At 35.0% G+C, this 20,533-nt stretch overlaps 1 protein-coding gene and 1 long non-coding RNA gene across 7 annotated transcripts in view; both read right to left on the bottom strand.

Annotated features, from left to right (window-relative positions):
- Positions 1 to 1,064: 1,064 nt before the first annotated feature.
- On the bottom strand, positions 1,065 to 2,373 carry LOC125662835 (uncharacterized). The gene is made up of 3 exons (XR_007365553.2): positions 2,025 to 2,373; positions 1,811 to 1,915; positions 1,065 to 1,146 (listed from the first exon to the last, which is right to left on the bottom strand). It is a non-coding gene; the product is annotated as an uncharacterized LOC125662835 (long non-coding RNA).
- Positions 2,374 to 3,682: 1,309 nt separating this feature from the next.
- Positions 3,683 to 20,533, bottom strand: part of LOC125653957 (orphan steroid hormone receptor 2-like) — a 27,881-nt gene continuing 11,030 nt past the window's right edge. For 2 of the 6 annotated variants that reach the window (XM_048883635.2, XM_056145255.1), the window contains exons 4-13: positions 19,216 to 19,342; positions 18,919 to 19,098; positions 17,869 to 18,002; positions 17,033 to 17,156; positions 15,552 to 15,712; positions 13,121 to 13,223; positions 11,507 to 11,663; positions 10,923 to 11,062; positions 7,717 to 7,854; positions 3,683 to 7,104 (exon numbers count right to left, since the gene is read on the bottom strand). In XM_048883635.2, coding sequence (XP_048739592.2) covers positions 6,692 to 7,104; positions 7,717 to 7,854; positions 10,923 to 11,062; positions 11,507 to 11,663; positions 13,121 to 13,223; positions 15,552 to 15,712; positions 17,033 to 17,156; positions 17,869 to 18,002; positions 18,919 to 19,098; positions 19,216 to 19,342 — 1,677 coding nt within the window. In that variant the 3' untranslated portion in view covers positions 3,683 to 6,691. Of the gene's footprint in view, positions 7,105 to 7,716; positions 7,855 to 10,922; positions 11,063 to 11,506; positions 11,664 to 13,120; positions 13,224 to 15,509; positions 15,713 to 17,005; positions 17,157 to 17,868; positions 18,003 to 18,918; positions 19,099 to 19,215; positions 19,343 to 20,533 lie in introns of all 6 variants that reach the window. The other 4 variants (XM_056145252.1, XM_056145253.1, XM_056145254.1 and 1 more) reach the window with 3 other exon arrangements.

Here is a 20,533-nt window from a genome sequence, read left to right as displayed (position 1 = left end):
TCTTTATCAAATTTTGAGTAGTATAATTCATACCCTCACTTTAATCATTTATTCAGCTCTTTGATGAAAATCACACACACACACACCGATTCCGTACTTGTACAAAAAGAATGTTCCTTTCAAATACCACCGAATAAAACCGTGGACGTTTTCAACAAGTATTATATACAAATTAAATTTCGCTCCTGTCTTATTTTCGCCCTTATTCTAAATGAGCTGAGCGCATACTTGTACGAATTTATTCAATTACTTTGAAGCAACTATCAAGAAACCACAAATTAAAAATCACTTTCCAGTGCATGTCTGAAAACAACATGGGTTTAAAATTGTCCCTGTATAACGTCCATGCATTGACAGATGATAAAGACTTTCAAAACCTTTAAGAAATAAATTTCATATTTCTTTTAAATTAACACGACTGAAACGCTTCCCACCAGCATACTTTCTAGCGTGTGTTGATGCTTCATGAGAAGTAAGCCGGCCTGATGCATTGCCGTTCACACTCTTGTATATTTTCAAAAATGAAACTTATTTTCAATATTCATTTCTATCGGAATTCCCTGGTGTTAAAATAAACGTACTATATTTTTCAAGATTCATACGCACCTTGTTCACATCTGCATTGCAATCATGAGGAAATGGTTATCGTTAAAATTGGTAAAGATATCCAAGGATAAAAAAAAAACACATTGAAAAAAAATAATGTCAATATTTCCAAATAAACTCCATCACGTGACTACGCAACATGACATTTCCTATCTCAGAGGATCCGATACACAGGCAAATGTGCCTCACGTGAATTTCACGTGAAATTCACATGAATTTCACGTGAAAATTTCTATGTGAAATTCACGTTAAAAGAGCATCAAATGTGAATTCACACGAAAAAAAATCACGTGAAATTCACATAAAATTCACGTGAATTTCACGTGAAAGCTTTAACATGAATTTCACATAAAATTCACGTGAATTTCACGTAAACTTTATAACGTTAAATCATACGTGGATATTTTGATACCCTGAATCTCGGGTTCAGATGAACACAAAAAGGAGTACAAATCTGCTTTCAATCTGCTGATAATTTAATTGATTGAATTTATTTTTACATGGTTGTCTTCATTGTCTTTTCTTTCTTTCTTTTAATCTCTGAAAAAGAAATATTTATGTATTAAAAGGACTGTTCAATATACAAAAGGAGTCATCTTAAGCCTGGCTTATGTACACATACTGTACTATGAATGGAATTGCATGTAGATGTAGCAGAAACGAAGAAAAAAAAGTTGAAAAATTATCAATAATTTGTGTTTGAAAGAAACATAACCTTTTATATATCATCATACAGAATAGAATATAATTATTATACAAGATACAGAAGGAAGTCATGGAATATGTTTTCAAATTGTCATGTTCTAGTCCAGAGGCGATTTGAAAATGACTTTGCATTCCTCATTATCTAGATGAAATCTATATAAATGCATTGCTTAAAATGAAACGATTGACATTGATAGAGCTTTCAAGCTTACATTCTTCTCATTTAAAACTATTGTTAAAGGGGGGAGCAACCAATATATATACATTTTATTGGCATTACGATATATATAACAATCGATGGACATTGTTACACATCACCCCCCCCCCCCCCCCCCCCCTTCAACGTGACTGATCTCGATGATGTCTCTATGAATGTAATAGAACGTTACTTAGCACCCCTAATCAATATATATATATATGTAGATCGATTAAATTATAAAAATTATGTTCTGAATTACGATTACCATGTTCTCTGATGAATAAGGAAAGATTAACAAACCGTGTAGAGTTATGCGATTCTGCGACACGTCCCCGAAGTGACTTCCGTATTTTCGCTGTCGTGCCTATTCGTTGACGTACCCCGTCTAAAGTAATTCTCATCAGTCTGAAATAAGCGGTTGCATTAGGAACGTTAGATCACATAAATGTAATAAGCCTAATGGCTTGAATTTACACTGAACATTTATATATTACAATGCTCAATCTCATCTTACCTGTAGAGTTTCTATGTACTTTCACATTCGCTGTCTTGCATACGTCAGACGGCTTACTCGAGTGTGACGTCACAGTCTTGTAACTATTACCGGAATCTGACTGTAGTGTAAAGCTTTATAGATATTTTTAAAAGTTATCTAAATATACATGGACAGTATTGTTAAGGATTGTTCATGTTTTTCGCTTTCTTCCGAGTGCTAGAAATCTGTGTTTTCCTTTTGATTGACGATCTACAAATTCGGGATGGTGAATACGGCTGATAGAAAATTTTCATTTGTACATGCGTGTATCAGCAATTTCCAATAAGTCTAACTTTATGCATACACCAGCTTCCAAGGTATCACACCGGTAATTATTCTCGATGTATCTAATAAGGAGGGGGGTAATTTAAATTGATGCCAAACTACCGACAGCGGAAAACAATATCATGGCATTTTTCCCACCTGCACAATAAGTACCCTCAAATCACATGTATGTAAACGGCCCAAGTGCACTCCGACAAGTAGCCTGTTACTAACATCATAAAGCAGCGAGATAAAAACTTTAAATCATCTTCAGTAGTTTTACAAAACTGACAAAAACAACAATCTTTTGGAATGCATGGTTTTGAATATCCACCAGTTTCAATTTCTAAAGGGTGGGCAAATATTCTTAGCTATTTAAAACGTACTACTCTCACAAATGGAAATTTCAAATGGTCTTATTAGTTTTAATTCATAGTTCTTTCTGATTTTGCTGTAAAATAGTAATTTCCATGTGTAAAAAATTTCGTGGTTTTGAAGTTGCATATTCTAACTCTATCAATATAGTGATTCTTCAAGTAGTTGGAAAATGTGCTTTCATTAATATCTATGATGATGGGAGATTTAATTTATATTTTAATTCTTAAGAGAAAAAATGATGGGAAATGAGAGAAATCATGTGTGGAAAGTACATGTAATCATACTGCGTACAGAACTACAATGCAAGTTTATAATTTCGCAAATAAACGAGGAGAGGGAGGCGTGAGATCTACTTTATTGGTCGTTTGCCTACATTTTATAAATGTACTCTAACTTTTGAATTGCCTAATCTCCATATCGTTTTATATTTTACCTTAATTTTATTTATTTTTTCGCTTGAATATATTAAGTGTGAATATTTCACTTTAATCGCTTTTCTTGTGAAATTTTTAACGTGAATAGCTTTTCACGTGAAATTGTTCGTGTGAATTTCACATGAAGAAATTTCACGTGAAATTCGTGTGAATCTTTTCACGTGAAATTCACGTGAATCAACGTTCACATTATTTCCATGCGAAAATGAAATCACATTAAAATTTTCGCAAGGAACTAATGTGAAAAGTGATATAATGCTTTTCACGTGAAATTCATGTGAAAATTTTAACGTGAATTTCATGTGAATTGCTGTTCACGTGAAATTCATGTGAATATTTTAACGTGAATTTCACGTGAAAAGTGATTCACGTGAAATTCATGTGGACATATTAACGTGAATTTCACGTGAATCACTTTTCACGTGAAATTCACATGAAATTTACGTGAATTTCACGTGAAAGGTTCATGTGAATTTCACGTGAACAGCATTTCACGTGAAATTCACGTGAGGCACATTTGCCTGTGTAACAGACAATTATGGAAAGTTTTCTCAAAAGACGAACAATTCAAACAGTTTACTTCAAAACATTATAATGTTGAAACATGACTATTGAGACAAATAACTAAAACTCTCTGTTTCATGTGAAAAAATAATAATTCCAGACTGATTGTACGAAGTCATTATACACTGCTAATACACCGACACATTAAAGAAAATGACAAAGAACTTATAAAAGACTTAACCTTTTCTTATTTTTTCTGTAGCGTCAAATTCTTATTTTGTATATAGGTTATGTTACCTAAGTTAACCCAATCTACATAAACAGCAGTGGAGAAAATGCCTACGCACCTAATCAAACAATTTCACATTAGCTTTTTAACCCCCCCCCCCCAAATATACTTCCATCTATAATAAAAAATAAAATGAAATCTAATATTCATGATTTTCAATCTCTCTATATATGATAAATTCATACTGTTATGGCATATCCTTTTATAAATACAAAGCAATAACAGACTTAGCATGAGCCACTAGACAATACAACAAAGTTTAAGTTCAGGCATTTTGTTTCTTTTTTTGATCTGTTATACAGACCTAGCTTATACAAAATACAAGCTCCGAACAAATGAGGGTTCTGTTTCACAGAAAACATGAAGCACGACATTCTCCTACGGAAAGAAACTTGGGGTCTAAGATTGCAGGTCTGGCTCTCTAAAACCCTGGATTAAAAAATATATCAAGATATCAATTTCAACAATTTTTCAACCCATGTAAAGTATTCAAATATTTCTGTTCCTAAAACTGAAACTCGATTTTGACAATGATGGTGCTCCCCAAAAAAATTACCTTTTTTATAGCTTTGAAATGAAATAATGTAAAGTTATATATCAAAAACCAATAATATTGCATTTAATCCCAAGTTTCTTACCTTACTTGACAAAAAATAAACTCATTAAATGAGAATATATACAGAGTACACAACAATTACCATGGTTACCACAAACAAACACTAATGGAAAAATTGGCAACAAAGTAATACTTGTGAAATACTCGTATGATGCTGCAATAACAATTTATAACAAACTTAGTATTCAATTCTAATAAGTCATCCACCTACTTAATTTGTGAAACAGTTAATTAAAACAGAAATATCCTTGAACAAACTGTGACAATCCTGCAGTTTAAAATGGCTGTAGACGGACATTATCAGATCTTAATATTCACAACGGAAAGGTACATATGTACCTTAAACTTTATGTATCATAATTTCATAATGGGAGATTTGTACAATGTAGTGCTTATTTGTGATGTCATTCATGAGAAATGGATTTTGGTATTGATGAAACATGAATTCCTCATAGCACCTTCACATCAAAAATTAACATTATCATAAATCATGAAATTTAAAATGAATATACTAGTATGCCAAATCTACTTTGTTGGAAACAGTTGTACATTTGAGAGGCAGAATACATGTATTTACCTTGTACACAGTAAAATGATGAATGCAAATGATCAATATACATGTATCAACCTTAAAAGAGTACAGGACAACACCATGAACGGTAAATTTCAACTTAAAAAATCGGAACACCACTGCCATTTTTGTTGCTGAGCTGCTGAGGAGAGGGTTAGGGGTTTCGTAGATATTTGTAATTGGCATATTTCCAACTTCAGCTACCTGATTCATAAAATTATTTACATTTATAAAAAGTACAAATATCCACAGCACTACATCTTTTGTAAAACTGAAATGCATAATATTTTATGTGTTGAGATGCCTAAATCTATGGAGAACAATTTTTGTCTGCATTATCTTCCCTTGTAGATATTTAGAAAAAAAAAGAAGAAATATCTCCAATTTCTGCAATGGTGATTGGCGACCCTACTGTTTTTGCCTACTTTGAAAGATCTGGGAAATCACCAAAGCATTCTTTGGATGACCTATTATGTCAGAAATATATTATTCTCATAAACATTAATTTTCTTACACATCTTATCAATTTTGAAAATTCTTTTGGTAAATCACTTCAAGGGGTCATGATTTTTCATTTAAAACCAAATTTTGAATTACATAACATTTGATTCTTTAAACATAATTTTGGATATACTGGGTCGGATACATGCACCATACTCACATAAAATACAAACTTACATGAGAAGTATCCCCAAAATTAATATTTCTCACAATTCACATCAGACTCAATTCTCTAAAAATAATTTCAAAACAAATTAAAATTGTTCACAAATTAAAACACTTTGAAATTTTACTATTTAAACAACATTTTCAGCAACTCTTCACATATCATGAATGAAAAGTTAAAAAACAAAGCACTAAAAAATTCATATAAGCACGATTAATGCAATGAACTCAAAATAAACGTATGCCAATATATTCTGCATGTAAGTTACAAAGGAAAAATCCATATATATCTGGACAACATGCTCACAGCCATCAATGATGACCTGACCAGAGACACCTGGTACAGGTAAGCTACTCACACCACATGGATTATGAGTGGGTGAGCTTAATTGCTTTATGTGTCTCCCTAGCACTACTCCAAACTACAGGATAAATTAGTTTTAAAAAAACCAACAAAAAACAGTGGCATTTATACTGATACAATCTACTTGTATGTGGAAATGTGGAATTGTGTTTTGTGAGATACTGTTTGTGAAATGAACAAGAAATGAAACGTGGAGATTATACCTCATCTGAGTCTTAAATAGTTAGGAACATGATGAATGTATTTGCCAATGCTTTACACTGGAACAAAACAGATGGAGACATGCAGTTTATGTGCACTGCTGGACACAGTAACAATTTCTTTTCGTTCAGTCTGACTCAAAGGGAAGTAACTCTCAATAAGGCTTCCTCCTGATTCCTTTCCTCGAAATATCACGTGTGAATGTTTAAACTCTTAACAATCAACAATTAACAAGAAAAAAAGACTCCTTAACAACAATTTCTAGATGTAATCCTGCTCCCAAGAATTCTTTTGATTTCCCCCCCCCAAGACTCCATTCCGTCCTCCTAAATGCCATGTGTCACCACAAGCATCGGTCGTCATGTTGTGGCAATAGACGTCTGTAAGGCCGATATAGCCTCAGAAGTCATCTGAGCTGTTGTAATTTGTGGTGATGCAAATAACATGGAACTGGAGGGGTTGGTCTCTAGCCCGGTTCCCTCGACGGCACCTTGTAGACCTTGCCCCGCCATCTGCGAGTTATATTCGGCTGTTTCCATCCTCAGAATGTAAGGAATTATGCTATCTATTTGAACACTGCCGATCAGACCTGCGAAAAATAGTTCCTCCATGACATTGGGACTCAGAGAGTGAAGAGCTGGGAGTCGGAGCAACAGCTTGCCGAGGCGATCGGGATTGGAAGGCTGAGTCTGTCGTACGTGATTAGCCAGCTCTCGCTGAGCACGCTCCTGGACTCGCTCGATCTGTTGAGCATTGGGCAGTGATGGAGTATCTGGAAAATCAAATGTCAGCTTTTACACTTACATCTTCTATGACTAAAGTTTTGCTTTTTTACTCCGAATTTCTTCACTACATTTCTGAAGATGGGAAAGCTAATGCCTTTCCTCAGAGACTTAAGGAACCTCTACATATCAAGCCAAGGTGACTATCATACATGCAAGTTGTGTAAAGGGATTTTCAACGTAGATTGTGAACTTTTTTCAAGGGAAATAATTTTTTCTTTGAATTGCAAATCACATATACCTTATTTAGACACTGTCAATTATTAGTGATGTGAAAAAACAACATGCTGCATATTTCTTTTTCAAAGATTACAAAAAAATGTGAATAAAATGAAACACACAATTTTACACCAAGAATAATGAATAATTTTTTAAAAAAAAAAAAGATAAAGTTGTGTATATAAATTTACTAATATTTTTTTTTTTTTTAAAATTTTACATTGGGTAGCATTGGAAATAACAAAGATGACATTATTCAAACATTTCAAAAGGGTAACAGCTTTCAAGGGAAATAACTCTTATTAATAAAATTTTCTTTAGAGAATGAAAGTGACTGCTCCACGAAGAGAATTCACTGTTGCTGTATTTCATTGATAATTTACCTGGTGAGAATAAAACCAAAGCCTTCAGGTATGCATACTCCTCGGGGTCTATCTGTAAGGCCTCCAATGACTGTATGTAGTGCTGAAGTTTAAGGATGTGATCTATAACAATCTTCACTCGCTCTGCTGAATTCTTATCTGAAACGGAAATGTATGGAACTTATAACCTAGCCACTTTTAATAACTACAGTCTATTGAAACATTCACAATGTCCTCTGAGATTGTAGGCACTGCAACGCTACGTAATGCAACTCCTAATGGACACCAGAAAGTGATCCCCTAACGAACACCAGAAAGTAATCCCCTAATAGACACCAGAAAGTAATCCCCTAATGGACACCAGAAAGCAGACCTGTTTATCCCATCCAACTCATGTCAGTATTCTAGAACCAAGTTGTCAGTATTTTGAACACTTTGTCAGTATAAAAGTTGAATATAGCAAAAAATGCTACGCGGGTTGTTAAACACTTTTTTATATGAACAACTCTGTGTTGTCATATAAATAGGATGTTGCTGTTTACTGTTGCTTTTGTATTTTGCAATGTGTAATTATCATGGTTTTCCATCATTCTTTAAATCTGTCATATTTTATAAAATACCATAGCATTTTGATAAAATAATTTTTTATAGAGTCCACGAGGTTATCTCCTTGTAGAAGGTTGCCGGTTGTATTAATTTTGACCTTGCTCTTTGTTCAATAAATTTCGTTTAAATTATATTCCCTACATCCATACCATTTATCCCTTAATTTCTAAACAATTTGAACTTGATAAAATATGGAACGAAAATAAATACTCCATATTGAATTAATGTTAGAAATATCCATGAATCTTGTCATTGACTTATTAGACACTTTCAGCTTCGATAGGTCTTTAAGTTGTTTACTCTGAACGTGTCTGTAGCAGTCATTTATGCTTCCGTGACTGCAGCTGAAGTCCATGTTGCACATACTACAAAACACCATGTGATCTTTCTTTGATTGTTGGAGGCATGGCCAAAGCACTCTGTATGAATCCTTAAAATTAGGGCATATTTTTTTCCCCCCTTGTTTTGAACCTCTGAATGGGTTTGGATGTTTCGTTTGCATTCTCGTCAATCTGACATTCGCCATCCATGCTTTTTTAAAAGTTTGACATAAATCAGTATCAATGGTGCGCTTTACACAATGGCAACTTTAATTGACTAAACTGGTTCCCTATTGACCTTGCTTCTCTCCTCGGACTAATCAGCGGGGAACCAGTTTAATTCAATTGACAAGTTTTTTTTTTAATCATACCGATCGGAAACTGAATTTTTTCCAGATTCGTGGAAAACCGTAGATTCTTAACGTGAATCCGTAGAGCGTATTTTGACTTTAAAATCCGTGGAAAATATGGACAATCCGTACAAGTAAACAGCTCTGCAGAAAGTGATCCCCTAATGAACACCAGAAAGTAATCCCCTAATGAACACCAGAAAAGTGATTCAATGGCATGCTTAAAACTAATGGACAGTGGAAAAAGATTCACTGTTATGCTTAAAACTGATTTTTTTGCACAAACATTTTACATCATCCAAAAAATATTTCCATAGGAAATGTATTCCCTTACTGGTGATTCAGTGATATGCTTAAGCAAGAAATCCTGAAACACTGCATCAGGATTACGGTTCAGTGATATGCTTAAGGAAGAAATCCTGAAACACTGCATCAGGGTTACGGTTCAGTGATATGTTCCACAGAAGGTTAAGGTAAAACAAGATGTTTTTATGAAATATTTGTCTAAATGTGGCAACATTCAATTGTTGGAATTCAGCCATGACTTTGACAAACAACCATGGCATTGAACAGTCACTTAGATTTGACCTTGCAGTTCATAAAGTATGAAGTCTTTTATCAATTACATATCCATAGTATCCCAGTATGAAGTTAGCAAAAGGCATCTTAAATATAAAGGCTTCAGAAATCTGTCACACGGAAGGTTAATGTTTTTGCGCTCGGGTGGCAGGGATAAGAACCGCGTCAGTCAGACTAATGACAGCTGCCTAGCCGCGATTTTGCTTATTTGAATAACTATTATTTAACCAAACTGGGATGATCTATTATTTGAAATTTTTAAGCCCAATCCGAGTTTAACAGAGACTGTACACTACCTTGCTGAAGCCCATTATGAGTTTAACAGGGACTGTACACTACCTTGCTGAAGTCCAATATAAGTTTAACTGGGATTGTATACTACCTTGCTGAAGTCCAGTCTGAGTTTAACAGGGACTGTACACTACCTTGCTGAAGCCCAGTCTGAGTTTAAAGGGACTGGTTCACGATTTTTGAACAAAATATTTTTATATTTTTGATGTGAAACATTAAAAATATAACTCATTTAATGTTGTCAGCCAACTTTTATATTTGGTGATACAAAACAAAAACATTTCAGGTCACACAATGCATTACTTATAATAATAAAAAAATATATATATAGGAATAGATGTCAAAAAAATCAGCTAACACTTAAAGCCCTTATAAATGATTGGAAACAATTGTATCAAATCAACCTGGATAGTTATAAGGAAAGAAATGAATTAGATAAATTTAAAATGGACTGGGAAAAATGGTCTCCATTAGTCAATTGACTCCCTCCTCTCTCTCTCTCATAAAAAGAAAATGAACATTATAATATATATATGTACGCTTAAATATATTCATATTCTTTTGTATCTACTTTTGTGCAAATGTATGTCGATTGAGTGAAATAAAAAAATAAAAAAAAATTAAAAAAAAGTTGTCGGCCAACACTGAATGCAAGAATAAAAGCAATATTTTAGCCTCAAATCTGTGTTATGTAAACAAAGACTCGAGTCTTTTTATGTAAACAAACAAACCAGTGAAATATCAATTTTGTAATATAAAGCATCTTAATTTTGTATAATTATAAATTTTAACTTTTAGATGACACATTTTACCCAAAGAATGCTTGAAATGTGAAAGATATAATAAACTTAGATCAATATCCATTTCTTCTGAAAGTTTCGTAAACAATAACATACCGCAATCTTTGTTTAAAAAACAAATAATGAACTCTCTAAAATGAGCTTCTGTGATAATGTATAAGCTTAATTTTTATGTGAAATCATTTGAACACATTAGACAGTAGACTCTGGTCATTAAAAGTGAAAAACAAAATTTTGGGAAAAATCGCAAGTCAGTCCTTTTAACAGGGACTGTACACTACCTTGCTGAAGTGCAGTCTGCAGGTGATTAAGTATGGCCATTAATATGGTGGACAAAGACATGGACTGGGCACATTGGGCCAATCCAAGCGTGAACAGCTCACTCCAGCATGACTTGACCAGCACAGTCTGTACGTCTTGACTGTTACAAAAATAAAAACACATCATCATTACCATGACAAACATTCAATGGAGGGACTAGAGAATGGACATTTTACAAAACAGCACATCAGAAAATACTAGATCTGATTTGGGTTAATAACAAGAACAATGAACAAATAACTTTAAAAATTCATGATAGATTTTTATAAGAATTCATAGGAGAACTTCATTTCTCTAATATCATGTTTTGTTTATAAAGGAATACAGGTATTTAGTGTAAATCCACACTTTACGTACACTTGTTTACACTATGAAACATTTCTCTAATATCATGTTTTGTTTATAAAGGAATACAGGCACTTTATGTACACATGTTTACACTAGGAATCTGTTTACATAAAACTGAGCTCACATCTCAAGGTACAGAATCAAGAAAGTCGAGCTACCTTAACCAGGATGTCTAATAACAGTAAATTCTACCTACCTGAGAACATGGAAAGAGGGAATTGAACGAGTCCAGTGCATCGACAGGAAGAGAAGCCGGGAGGCTGTTTCACAAATGTAGTGGACATTGAGATAGGCTGGCATAGGAGAGGGTGTGGTCAGATTGAATGAGAAATTTTGTTGGGTGAGTACTGGGCCTGAGAAAAATAATCAAATACACATTTCACATTCCAAAGAAATCCACCCCCTTATCATCTCAGAAACAATAAAACAAAGACTCTACAGAAACCAACCAAAATTTTACACTCCCCCTTCCCCAAATACTATTCATTACATTCATATCTAAATTCAGGAAATCTGCACTTCTTAGAAAATACAGGAATTATCTTACATAATAAAAAAAATATTTCTTAAAACTACTGTATAATCATATCTATAATGAAACTAGAATGTCTGCAACACATACACACATCATAAATCTAACCCGAAAACTGTCCGATTCATCATATTATATTGACTGTTTCTGTTCTGCAGTCTCTAGTTACCGGTACAACAATATGATATCTAACCACCAACAATAAGATCTACTGACCGTCCTAAGGCATTAAGATCTACTGACCGCCCTAAGGCATTAAGATCTACTGACCAACCTAAGGCATTAAGATCTACTGACCGCCCTAAGGCATTAAGATCTACTGACCAACCTAAGGCATTAAGATCTACTGACCGTCCTAAGGCATTAAGATCTACTGACCGCCCTAAGGCATTAAGATCTACTGACCAACCTAAGGCATTAAGATCTACTGACCGTCCTAAGGCATTAAGATCTACTGACCGCCCTAAGGCATTAAGATCTACTGACCGTCCTAAGGCATTAAGATCTACTGACCGCCCTAAGGCATTAAGATCTACTGACCGTCCTAAGGCATTAAGATCTACTGACCGTCCTAAGGCATTAAGATCTACTGACCGTCCTAAGGCATTAAGATCTACTGACCGCCCTAAGGCATTAAGATCTACTGACCGTCCTAAGGCATTAAGATCTACTGACCATCCTAAGGCATTAAGATCTACTGACCGCCCTAAGGCATTAAGATCTACTGACCATCCTAAGGCATTAAGATCTACTAACCGTCCTAAGGCATTAAGATCTACTGACCATCCTAAGGCATTAAGATCTACTGACCGCCCTAAGGCATTAAGATCTACTGACCGCCCTAAGGCATTAAGATCTACTGACTGTCCTAAGGCATTTAAAAAATCTACTAACCGTCCTAAGGCATTAAGATCTACTGACCGCCCTAAGGCATTAAGATCTACTGACCGTCCTAAGGCATTAAGATCTACTGACCGTCCTAGGGCATTAAGATCTACTGACCGCCCTAAGGCATTAAGATCTACTGACCGTCCTAAGGCATTTAAATGATCTACTAACCGTCCTAAGGCATTAAGATCTACTGACCGTCCTAAGGCATTAAGATCTACTGACTGTCCTAAGGCATTTAAAAGATCTATTAACCGTCCTAAGGCATTAAGATCTACTGACCGTCCTAAGGCATTAAGATCATATGACAGTCCTAAGGCATTAAGATCTACTGACCGCCCTAAGACACTAAGATCTACTGACCATCCTGAGGCATCAAGTTCTACTGACCGTCCACTTCCACGACGATGGAGTTTTCTCTGTAGTCCGGTCCTAGGTCCATGCTTAATGATGACTGATCCAGACTGCTGTCACATAGAGACTGGTCCAGGGACTGCAAAGGGAGATAATTACTGATATAAAAAAATAAAATTCTCTTTTACTTCGATTTTCTGGTAAAATAAATATTGCATTATAAAATCAGATAGTTTTGTGGCGTTACACTTCTGTGTTTTTAGAAAAAGTAATGTGTTTGTGGGTTTTCGTTTTGTTTTTGCATGCCCTTCGGGTAGATTAGAAAATTTCATGGGCAGTGTCCCACCAGCAACATCACTAAAAAGAGGTGAAAATAAAACATCAAGAAAAGTAGCAATTTGTGACTGCATTGAAAGTAATATTTAGTGTACAGGGAAAGACATTAACTTTTTATCTCACTTGCCCTTTGGGTAAGTTAACTCAAATTTTCATTTGAAAAACTTTGTTGCCTGAATTTTTTTTTTACTCTAATAACCTATCAACCAGCTATTTTAATTATCCTCCATTGCGGGGTCAGCCAAAGGTCAATCGTTGAATAGACAAGTCCTATCAAAGGTGAGAGGTTACAACAGTGAATTATGGGTTGCCCCACCCTGGGACATTATTGTATGATGTAGTTAACTGCAGTTGAAGAAAAAACAAGAGAACTGGAACTGGTACATGCCCGTGAAAATACTGACATAGGGTGTTTTTCCTAAGTCATAATTTGTAGAACTTTGCTTCAGGTAGTATGAGCCATCATCAGCCTGTGACATACTTTCTTTGCATTATATTAATAAAAAGTCTTCGATTAAAACTATGAAAGGAGGTAGATAGACAAACCAAGAGTTCTGTGTGTAAAACTTTCCCCAAATTCGACCAAGGTTCAACAACTGGAAATATTCAAAATGTCAAAGAAGATTAAAATTTGTGAGATTTACAAATAAAATAAGATAAGGTATGACCTACTAGAGAGGGGCTTTCACTAGTTATAAAATACTTATGAAAGATTTACAAATAGAGAGGGGCTTTATAAAATACTTATGAGAGATTTACAAATAGTATAAGATAAGGTATGACCTACTAGAGAGGGGATTTCACTAGTTATAAAATTCGATGATTCTGTAACGGAAACAAAAAATGGGTCAAAGACTCAATTGGCCGGGTTGCAATATTTAGAGTAAATAATTTGGGTAGGGATTTATTTGGTGGTAGTTATCTGTTGCCCCGCTCGACTTACTGCTAATAATGCAGTCACGGACAACGACATGTCTCTTACTGTTACCGTGAATAGTCACATTTCCACGTTTGAAAGATGTACACTCGGTCGTGGCGAAATAGGACAATGGATGTCTAGAAATTGTGGACGTTGCTGGCTTATTGGCCCCTCAAATTCTGCAAAACATTTTGCCATCACGAAAATTTCCTCTGCCATTTCAGGACTGGGGTTCTTCCTTTACTTTTGCATTTCTCTTTAGACATTGCTACGCCATCTTTTGATGTAGAACTTTCCCCGTGTGATTCTTGAATTTCTTTGTTACATGTACAAGGCTGAGGCTTCTGTTTTTTACTATTGATAAATCCAAAGTGCTCTAAACCTCGTTTTCCCGCCATCTTGATTGTTTTGACCGAGACTAAAAATATTTATTCAGACTTCCGATCCCGATTCTAAAATTTTACTGGTTGCCCAAATTTTCTTCACTCGCGAAAATGCGACTTAATTATAATCTCTAGTCGCAAAATTGATTTTCTGGTCGCAAATGCGACCGTTTTACTCGCAACTTGGAGCACTGCTGATATATGTAATATTAAATAATAATAACTAAAATGAAAAATAACTTCAGGTGCTTGAATTGTATATGATTATATGATAAAGAAACAGAATTTCTCTATATTGCAAATTTACAACTCATGCCCAGAAAATTTGACATTCATATATAATTGAATTTTTCCTCAGAGGTAGTGCAACTAAATTTAACCACAAAAGATAATCTCATTTACCTTTTTCAAGTTGAACTCTATTTTTAGTAACAACTTTTTGCTGTAGCGCCCATATTCGACAAAGGTCAGACTTCAAAAAACCTAGTGCATATCTTCAATATATATACTTACTTTCTGCAAAGTTTCAAGGTTGTACATAAAAAACTGTAGGAGGAGTTGATTTCACAAAATTTCCCCAACCGCCCGCCCACCCACCCGCCCGCACTTCACCATACTATAGACTGGATTTGCACTTCGTGCAACCCGGCCAAAAATACGAAGCTGGATTTTATTTTGTCAATATTTAATATTTATGAATTTTAACACAAGTAAAATAATCACAATCCCTGCCCAATCGGACAAGTGTGTACCGAGTTTCACTAGTCCAAACTGGGATTTCACTTACCCGGGTAATCGGACAACCGTTAATATCGATCCACAAAGTTACCTGGGGCTGCACGGCCTTGGCTAGTGTGTCGAAGGCCTTGGCAGCATTGTTAGTCGTGTCCCCTTCCAGCCCCGTATCTCCATTGGAGGGGACCGGATCCTCTTCCACATTTTTGCTCATCGTTGCTAATGTTGTCACAACGTTGGCTAATGTACTCAGATCTACAAACAGAACAACACATACATATCAAAAGAAAAGGTCCTTAAATTTTGTATTAATAAATGAAATACTAAGGAAAATCTTTCTAAGCTCCATGGACCCTATAGCGCCATCTGATGGATGAGAGAAATATGTGGTCTATTGAGCCGTTTTTTTTTAATCAATTAGTTTGCTTTACGAATATATATATATATTCCATTTCACAGCAGGAAAACCAGCTCTGCATGTTCACATCCGAAATTCATAAAATCCTCTTCTAACAGAAGAAGTCCCCTACTGTATATTACATTTGCGAGAACATAGAAAACTTAGTGATAAATAATGATTAGCGAAAGCTATGTCTTGTGAACAAAATGCCAATCTCTACCCAGAGTTATCGCTCCTTACACTCTCATATATACCTGTCAACATCTCAAAATTAGCAGTGATATTCCACATTTAAATCCACTTTTTTGCAGTTAATAAAAAACAACTGAGAACCGGTTTCTGAAATATCAAAAACATGCAAGACAATTTCTATTTCCCATTATAATGCATATCTACCCATATAGTGTAATCAAACATTATCCCAGTTCAACACACATTCATGTGTTTCTTGAGAAAGATTTGATATCTGCTTTAATATTGATTTATTTATATATATTTTTGCAACTACAGTCGGAAACATATTCTATTTGGTATTTTTACTATTTTACAAGAATGTTGAAAAACCCTTGAGACGTTGACAGAGGTATATGTGAGTGTAAGCAACGATAACTCTGAGTAGGCAATAAAATACTTCATTGTATCCCAGCGAAAAATAAGGTTTCGCAAAATAAAAATGATCTTTAGTAATTCAGCCCACAAGTACTTCTAAATACATGTACATTTACATAGATTCCCTGCAGGCGTACACACTGTACACGGACTAGATAGAGTACTTGGTCATATATACCAAAGGCTATAGAGAGACGAGTACTATTCTAATGCCTGGGCTTACATATATCAATAGTAACAATAGAGATAAAGTCGAAGTTGTATTTCCTACCCAAGAAGATACAGGTGCAATTCTATGTATGGAGGTGCAGGTGAGATATTACCTATGGGGTTGTAGGTGTGAATTTTACCTATGGGGATGTAGGTGTGAATTTTACCTATGGGGATGTAGGTGTGAATTTTACTTATGGGGATGTAGGTGTGAATTTTACCTATGGGGATTTAGGTGTGAATTTTACCTATAGGAATGTAGGTGTGAATTTTACCTAAGGGGATATAAGTGTAAATTTTACCTATGGGGATGTTGGTGTGAATTTTACCTATGGGGATACAGGTGTGATTTGTACCTGTAGTTGTGGATGTTGGAACTCCTCCTCCCATGATGACACTACCCTGGTCAGTGTGGACAATTCGTTCCTGTAGATTGGCCAATAAATTACTAGCTGTACGTTGCACATTACTGTCCTCCAACTGGCAAAAACAAAAACACCAAATAACAGGCTGTTTACTCACTGGTAGATCAAAGATAAAAGTAAGCACTGACATTGAATCCAGCTGACTATTCACCCTCAAATCAACATTGTCAAGTATCAAGGAGGATTAACACGCAAGAGAAATTTGATATGGATGTTACATGTAAGTGGAGGTTCTGTACAACAATATTTTAAAATGAAAACTTTCAAATTTATTTTATTTATTTAATAATGCAGTTGTAGTAGAAAGAAATCTGATTTTTTTGGGGTCAAATCCCCGAATGGAATCGAATCTGTGTTCTACAGTTTAACAGCCGACACGCTAACCTACTGAGCTACTTAGCTAGGTAATAAAACCTAAACGAATAGACAAATACATGTATTACTGATATTCATATTTCCATTCATGTTTTAAAAGGAAGTCAGCCATTATGACAATGTAGTATACCTCCTTAACAAATGTATCACTGTTAAACAAACAAAAATTACCGTAATTCTGATATGAAATTCTCTCAAAATTTATCAGAATAATCAAGTTCCTCATCACAAAAAAATTTGGATGTTTACTGAACAAGGTTTCAAAATATCTAACTATCATGAAATCCATCATGTACCCTACAGCTACTGTGAAGGACGGGTTTTTAAGTACTTTCTATTTGTCAATAGATACATTTCCTGTGCAGGTGAGGTACTTCCTGTTTGATACATACCTTTCCTGTAAAGGTGGGAAGCGAGGCGGAGGGGCTGTTGAGATCTTTGCGGATGTAGATTTTCTGCGTTGATGTCGCTACGGTGGGAAACTGTCGCTGGTCTTTCTCCGGTGGTTTCCTTTCTTGTTGCACAGCTGCAACAGACAATCTGCATCACTCTAATCTTTTTCACAGTGAACTTTTTTGTAAGTGCATTAGATTCTGGAGATGGGAATATTAGATTCTGGGGATGGGAACTATTAAGATTCTGGGGAGGGGAGGGGTATTTGTGAATGGATGTTTAAGTTTCCATACACTTTGTAGGTACATGGATCGTTATTCCACAAATTCACACCCCCTCCCAAATATGAAACACAATTGATATTTTATCAACATTTTGATGAAAAAAAATTAACAAATGAACAGAGAAAGAAAAATGAATACATTATAATTTCGTAATTCACTGAATGGATAAAATTGTTAGATGAATTCTTAAACACGTAACATGGACATTATTAACTTGTAGAAAGTGAACAATTAATGTAAACACATCTCCTGTCAACTAATGTGATGACGCGACTGTTTACTGATTACACAACTGTTTACAAACACCTGCTTACTGAAAACTGCTTTTTATCACACTTAGACATTAACTATTCAATTAGCATGAGGCAGCTCTAAGGAAGGTGTTTTTAAATGATTCAGGTACAGTGCTTTTGCCTTCAGGTGTACTTCTTTCATATTACAAAGACTTTTATTAACAACAAAGTACCAGATCTTTCAATAGATGGACAGAGTTAAGAGTCAAGAAAGATAACTCTCATTACATAGACCCCTCTCACCTAATTCTTTAATCAACATTTTTTTGGGGGTGGGACGGAACAAATTCATAAACACTATGCCCTATATCTAAATGATTTCACGGATGTCTATCACTGTAAAACAATGCACGAAAGAAAATACACTCAATTTCTCAGCCAACGTTCAGTTTAAGCTGCAGGTGTCTATCATTTAATGATTGATGAAAATCCATGATCTTTCAGAATGTGTTCGGACAATGAATTAACTTACATTCTGCTCTCATGCCGACCGCCAGACACTTTTGAAGGCGACAGTACTGACATCGATTTCTGTGAGGTTTGTTGACAGGACAATCCTTGTTGCCACGGCAGGCATAGCCCAGCTGTTTTCTGATGCTCCGCTTAAAGAAGCCTTTACAACCTTCACAGCTGGTACATCCATAATGTCGACCTGGTGGCACAGAAAACCTTACATTTGAACCATTGGGGTCAACAGAATAACATGCGTTTTCCTAATGGAATAAAATGTTGGTTTTATAGTACGATACATCGCCGATAATAAATTTACCTGAAGCTTTGTCTCCACAGACCACACAAGGCTCAAACTTGCTTTCAAACGACGTCTTCTGGACTTTTTCCCTCATCAAGTTTTGTTCATCTCTCAATCTCTCCAGTCTCTGATTGTGCTGTAGTTCCTATATTAGATGAAGACCATTGATTAGATAAAACGTCCATTACCTACATTCATTATTTAGCATGTGTAAATACTTCTGCATTTTTTAAAGTTAAAACAAAGGTCACAGACTCCTTGACTTAACCCGGTTGGGGTGCTATCAGTATCTGACATCTGTACAAGACAATAACATATAAACTCCACTGATACAAGTGCAGTATTCACCAATAATTAATGCACAGTTAATTATGCATACAACTTGGGACAAGAAATCATTGTATATATACATGTATTTGTTTTGCATTATTGAAAACATGCATAGGTTTGGCCAAATGAAACTTCCTCTGGCATGCCAATATAATCATCAACACTAGAACACACTGCTGCATCCATATATCCATTGGGATAAAATTTATTGTTTTTTCTTCACCTCCCTTGCTCATGTTGTTGTGACCATAATTAACACACTCTCTTAGATTATTTACAAAACATACTATAATCTTCTAAATATAAAATCTTCACAGAACCCAATGGAAATAAAAACTAAAACAAAACAACTTCCTTCTCTCTCTCTTACTTCTCTCTCTCTTACCCCCCCCCCCCCCCATGCCTATCCCTTTAAAGTTTGTACGGCCCCCATTTTTCAAGCACTTTTGGACAATATAATTATGAAAATGACACCAATACATTGATTGGATTTTTATATTATTTCTTTAGCTCATTTAACTTTTTTTTCTCTTCTTTCTGCATTACAAGATCAACAGCTGTTTGGCTATAGAGATAGCTTGAGTACCTTTCGTTATAAGAAATACTGTCATAGATAATTTGTCAGAACTCAGTCCCGATAATTTCTTGTATTTATCACCTTGCATGACAGCAACATCTGCCATATTAATGATGTTTATAATACCGTCATATTATACATAGCACTTTACTTTTAACCAACTTAAAACATATTGACCCAGTTCCCAGTTATTTTGATTCCCAAGCTTTGTTGTTAAAGCAACAGTGATACCTTCCTACCAAAATTTCTTGCTTTTTTGTTAAACTTGTTTCCCTATTTACAAAAAAATAATAATAATAAAAAAAAATAATATATTCAAATACAGAAATTTTAATATGTTGATGGTGCTACCATTATTGTGAGGGCAGATAGTGTAAGAATACATCCACAACAATCTCTAATCCCCCCCCCCAAATATATTAATTTTCT

This window comes from Ostrea edulis, chromosome 7, assembly GCF_947568905.1.
Source record: "Ostrea edulis chromosome 7, xbOstEdul1.1, whole genome shotgun sequence".
Lineage (NCBI taxonomy): Eukaryota > Metazoa > Mollusca > Bivalvia > Ostreida > Ostreidae > Ostrea > Ostrea edulis.
Note: the sequence above shows the minus strand (reverse complement) of the source record. Positions and strands in the feature narration are given on the sequence as shown.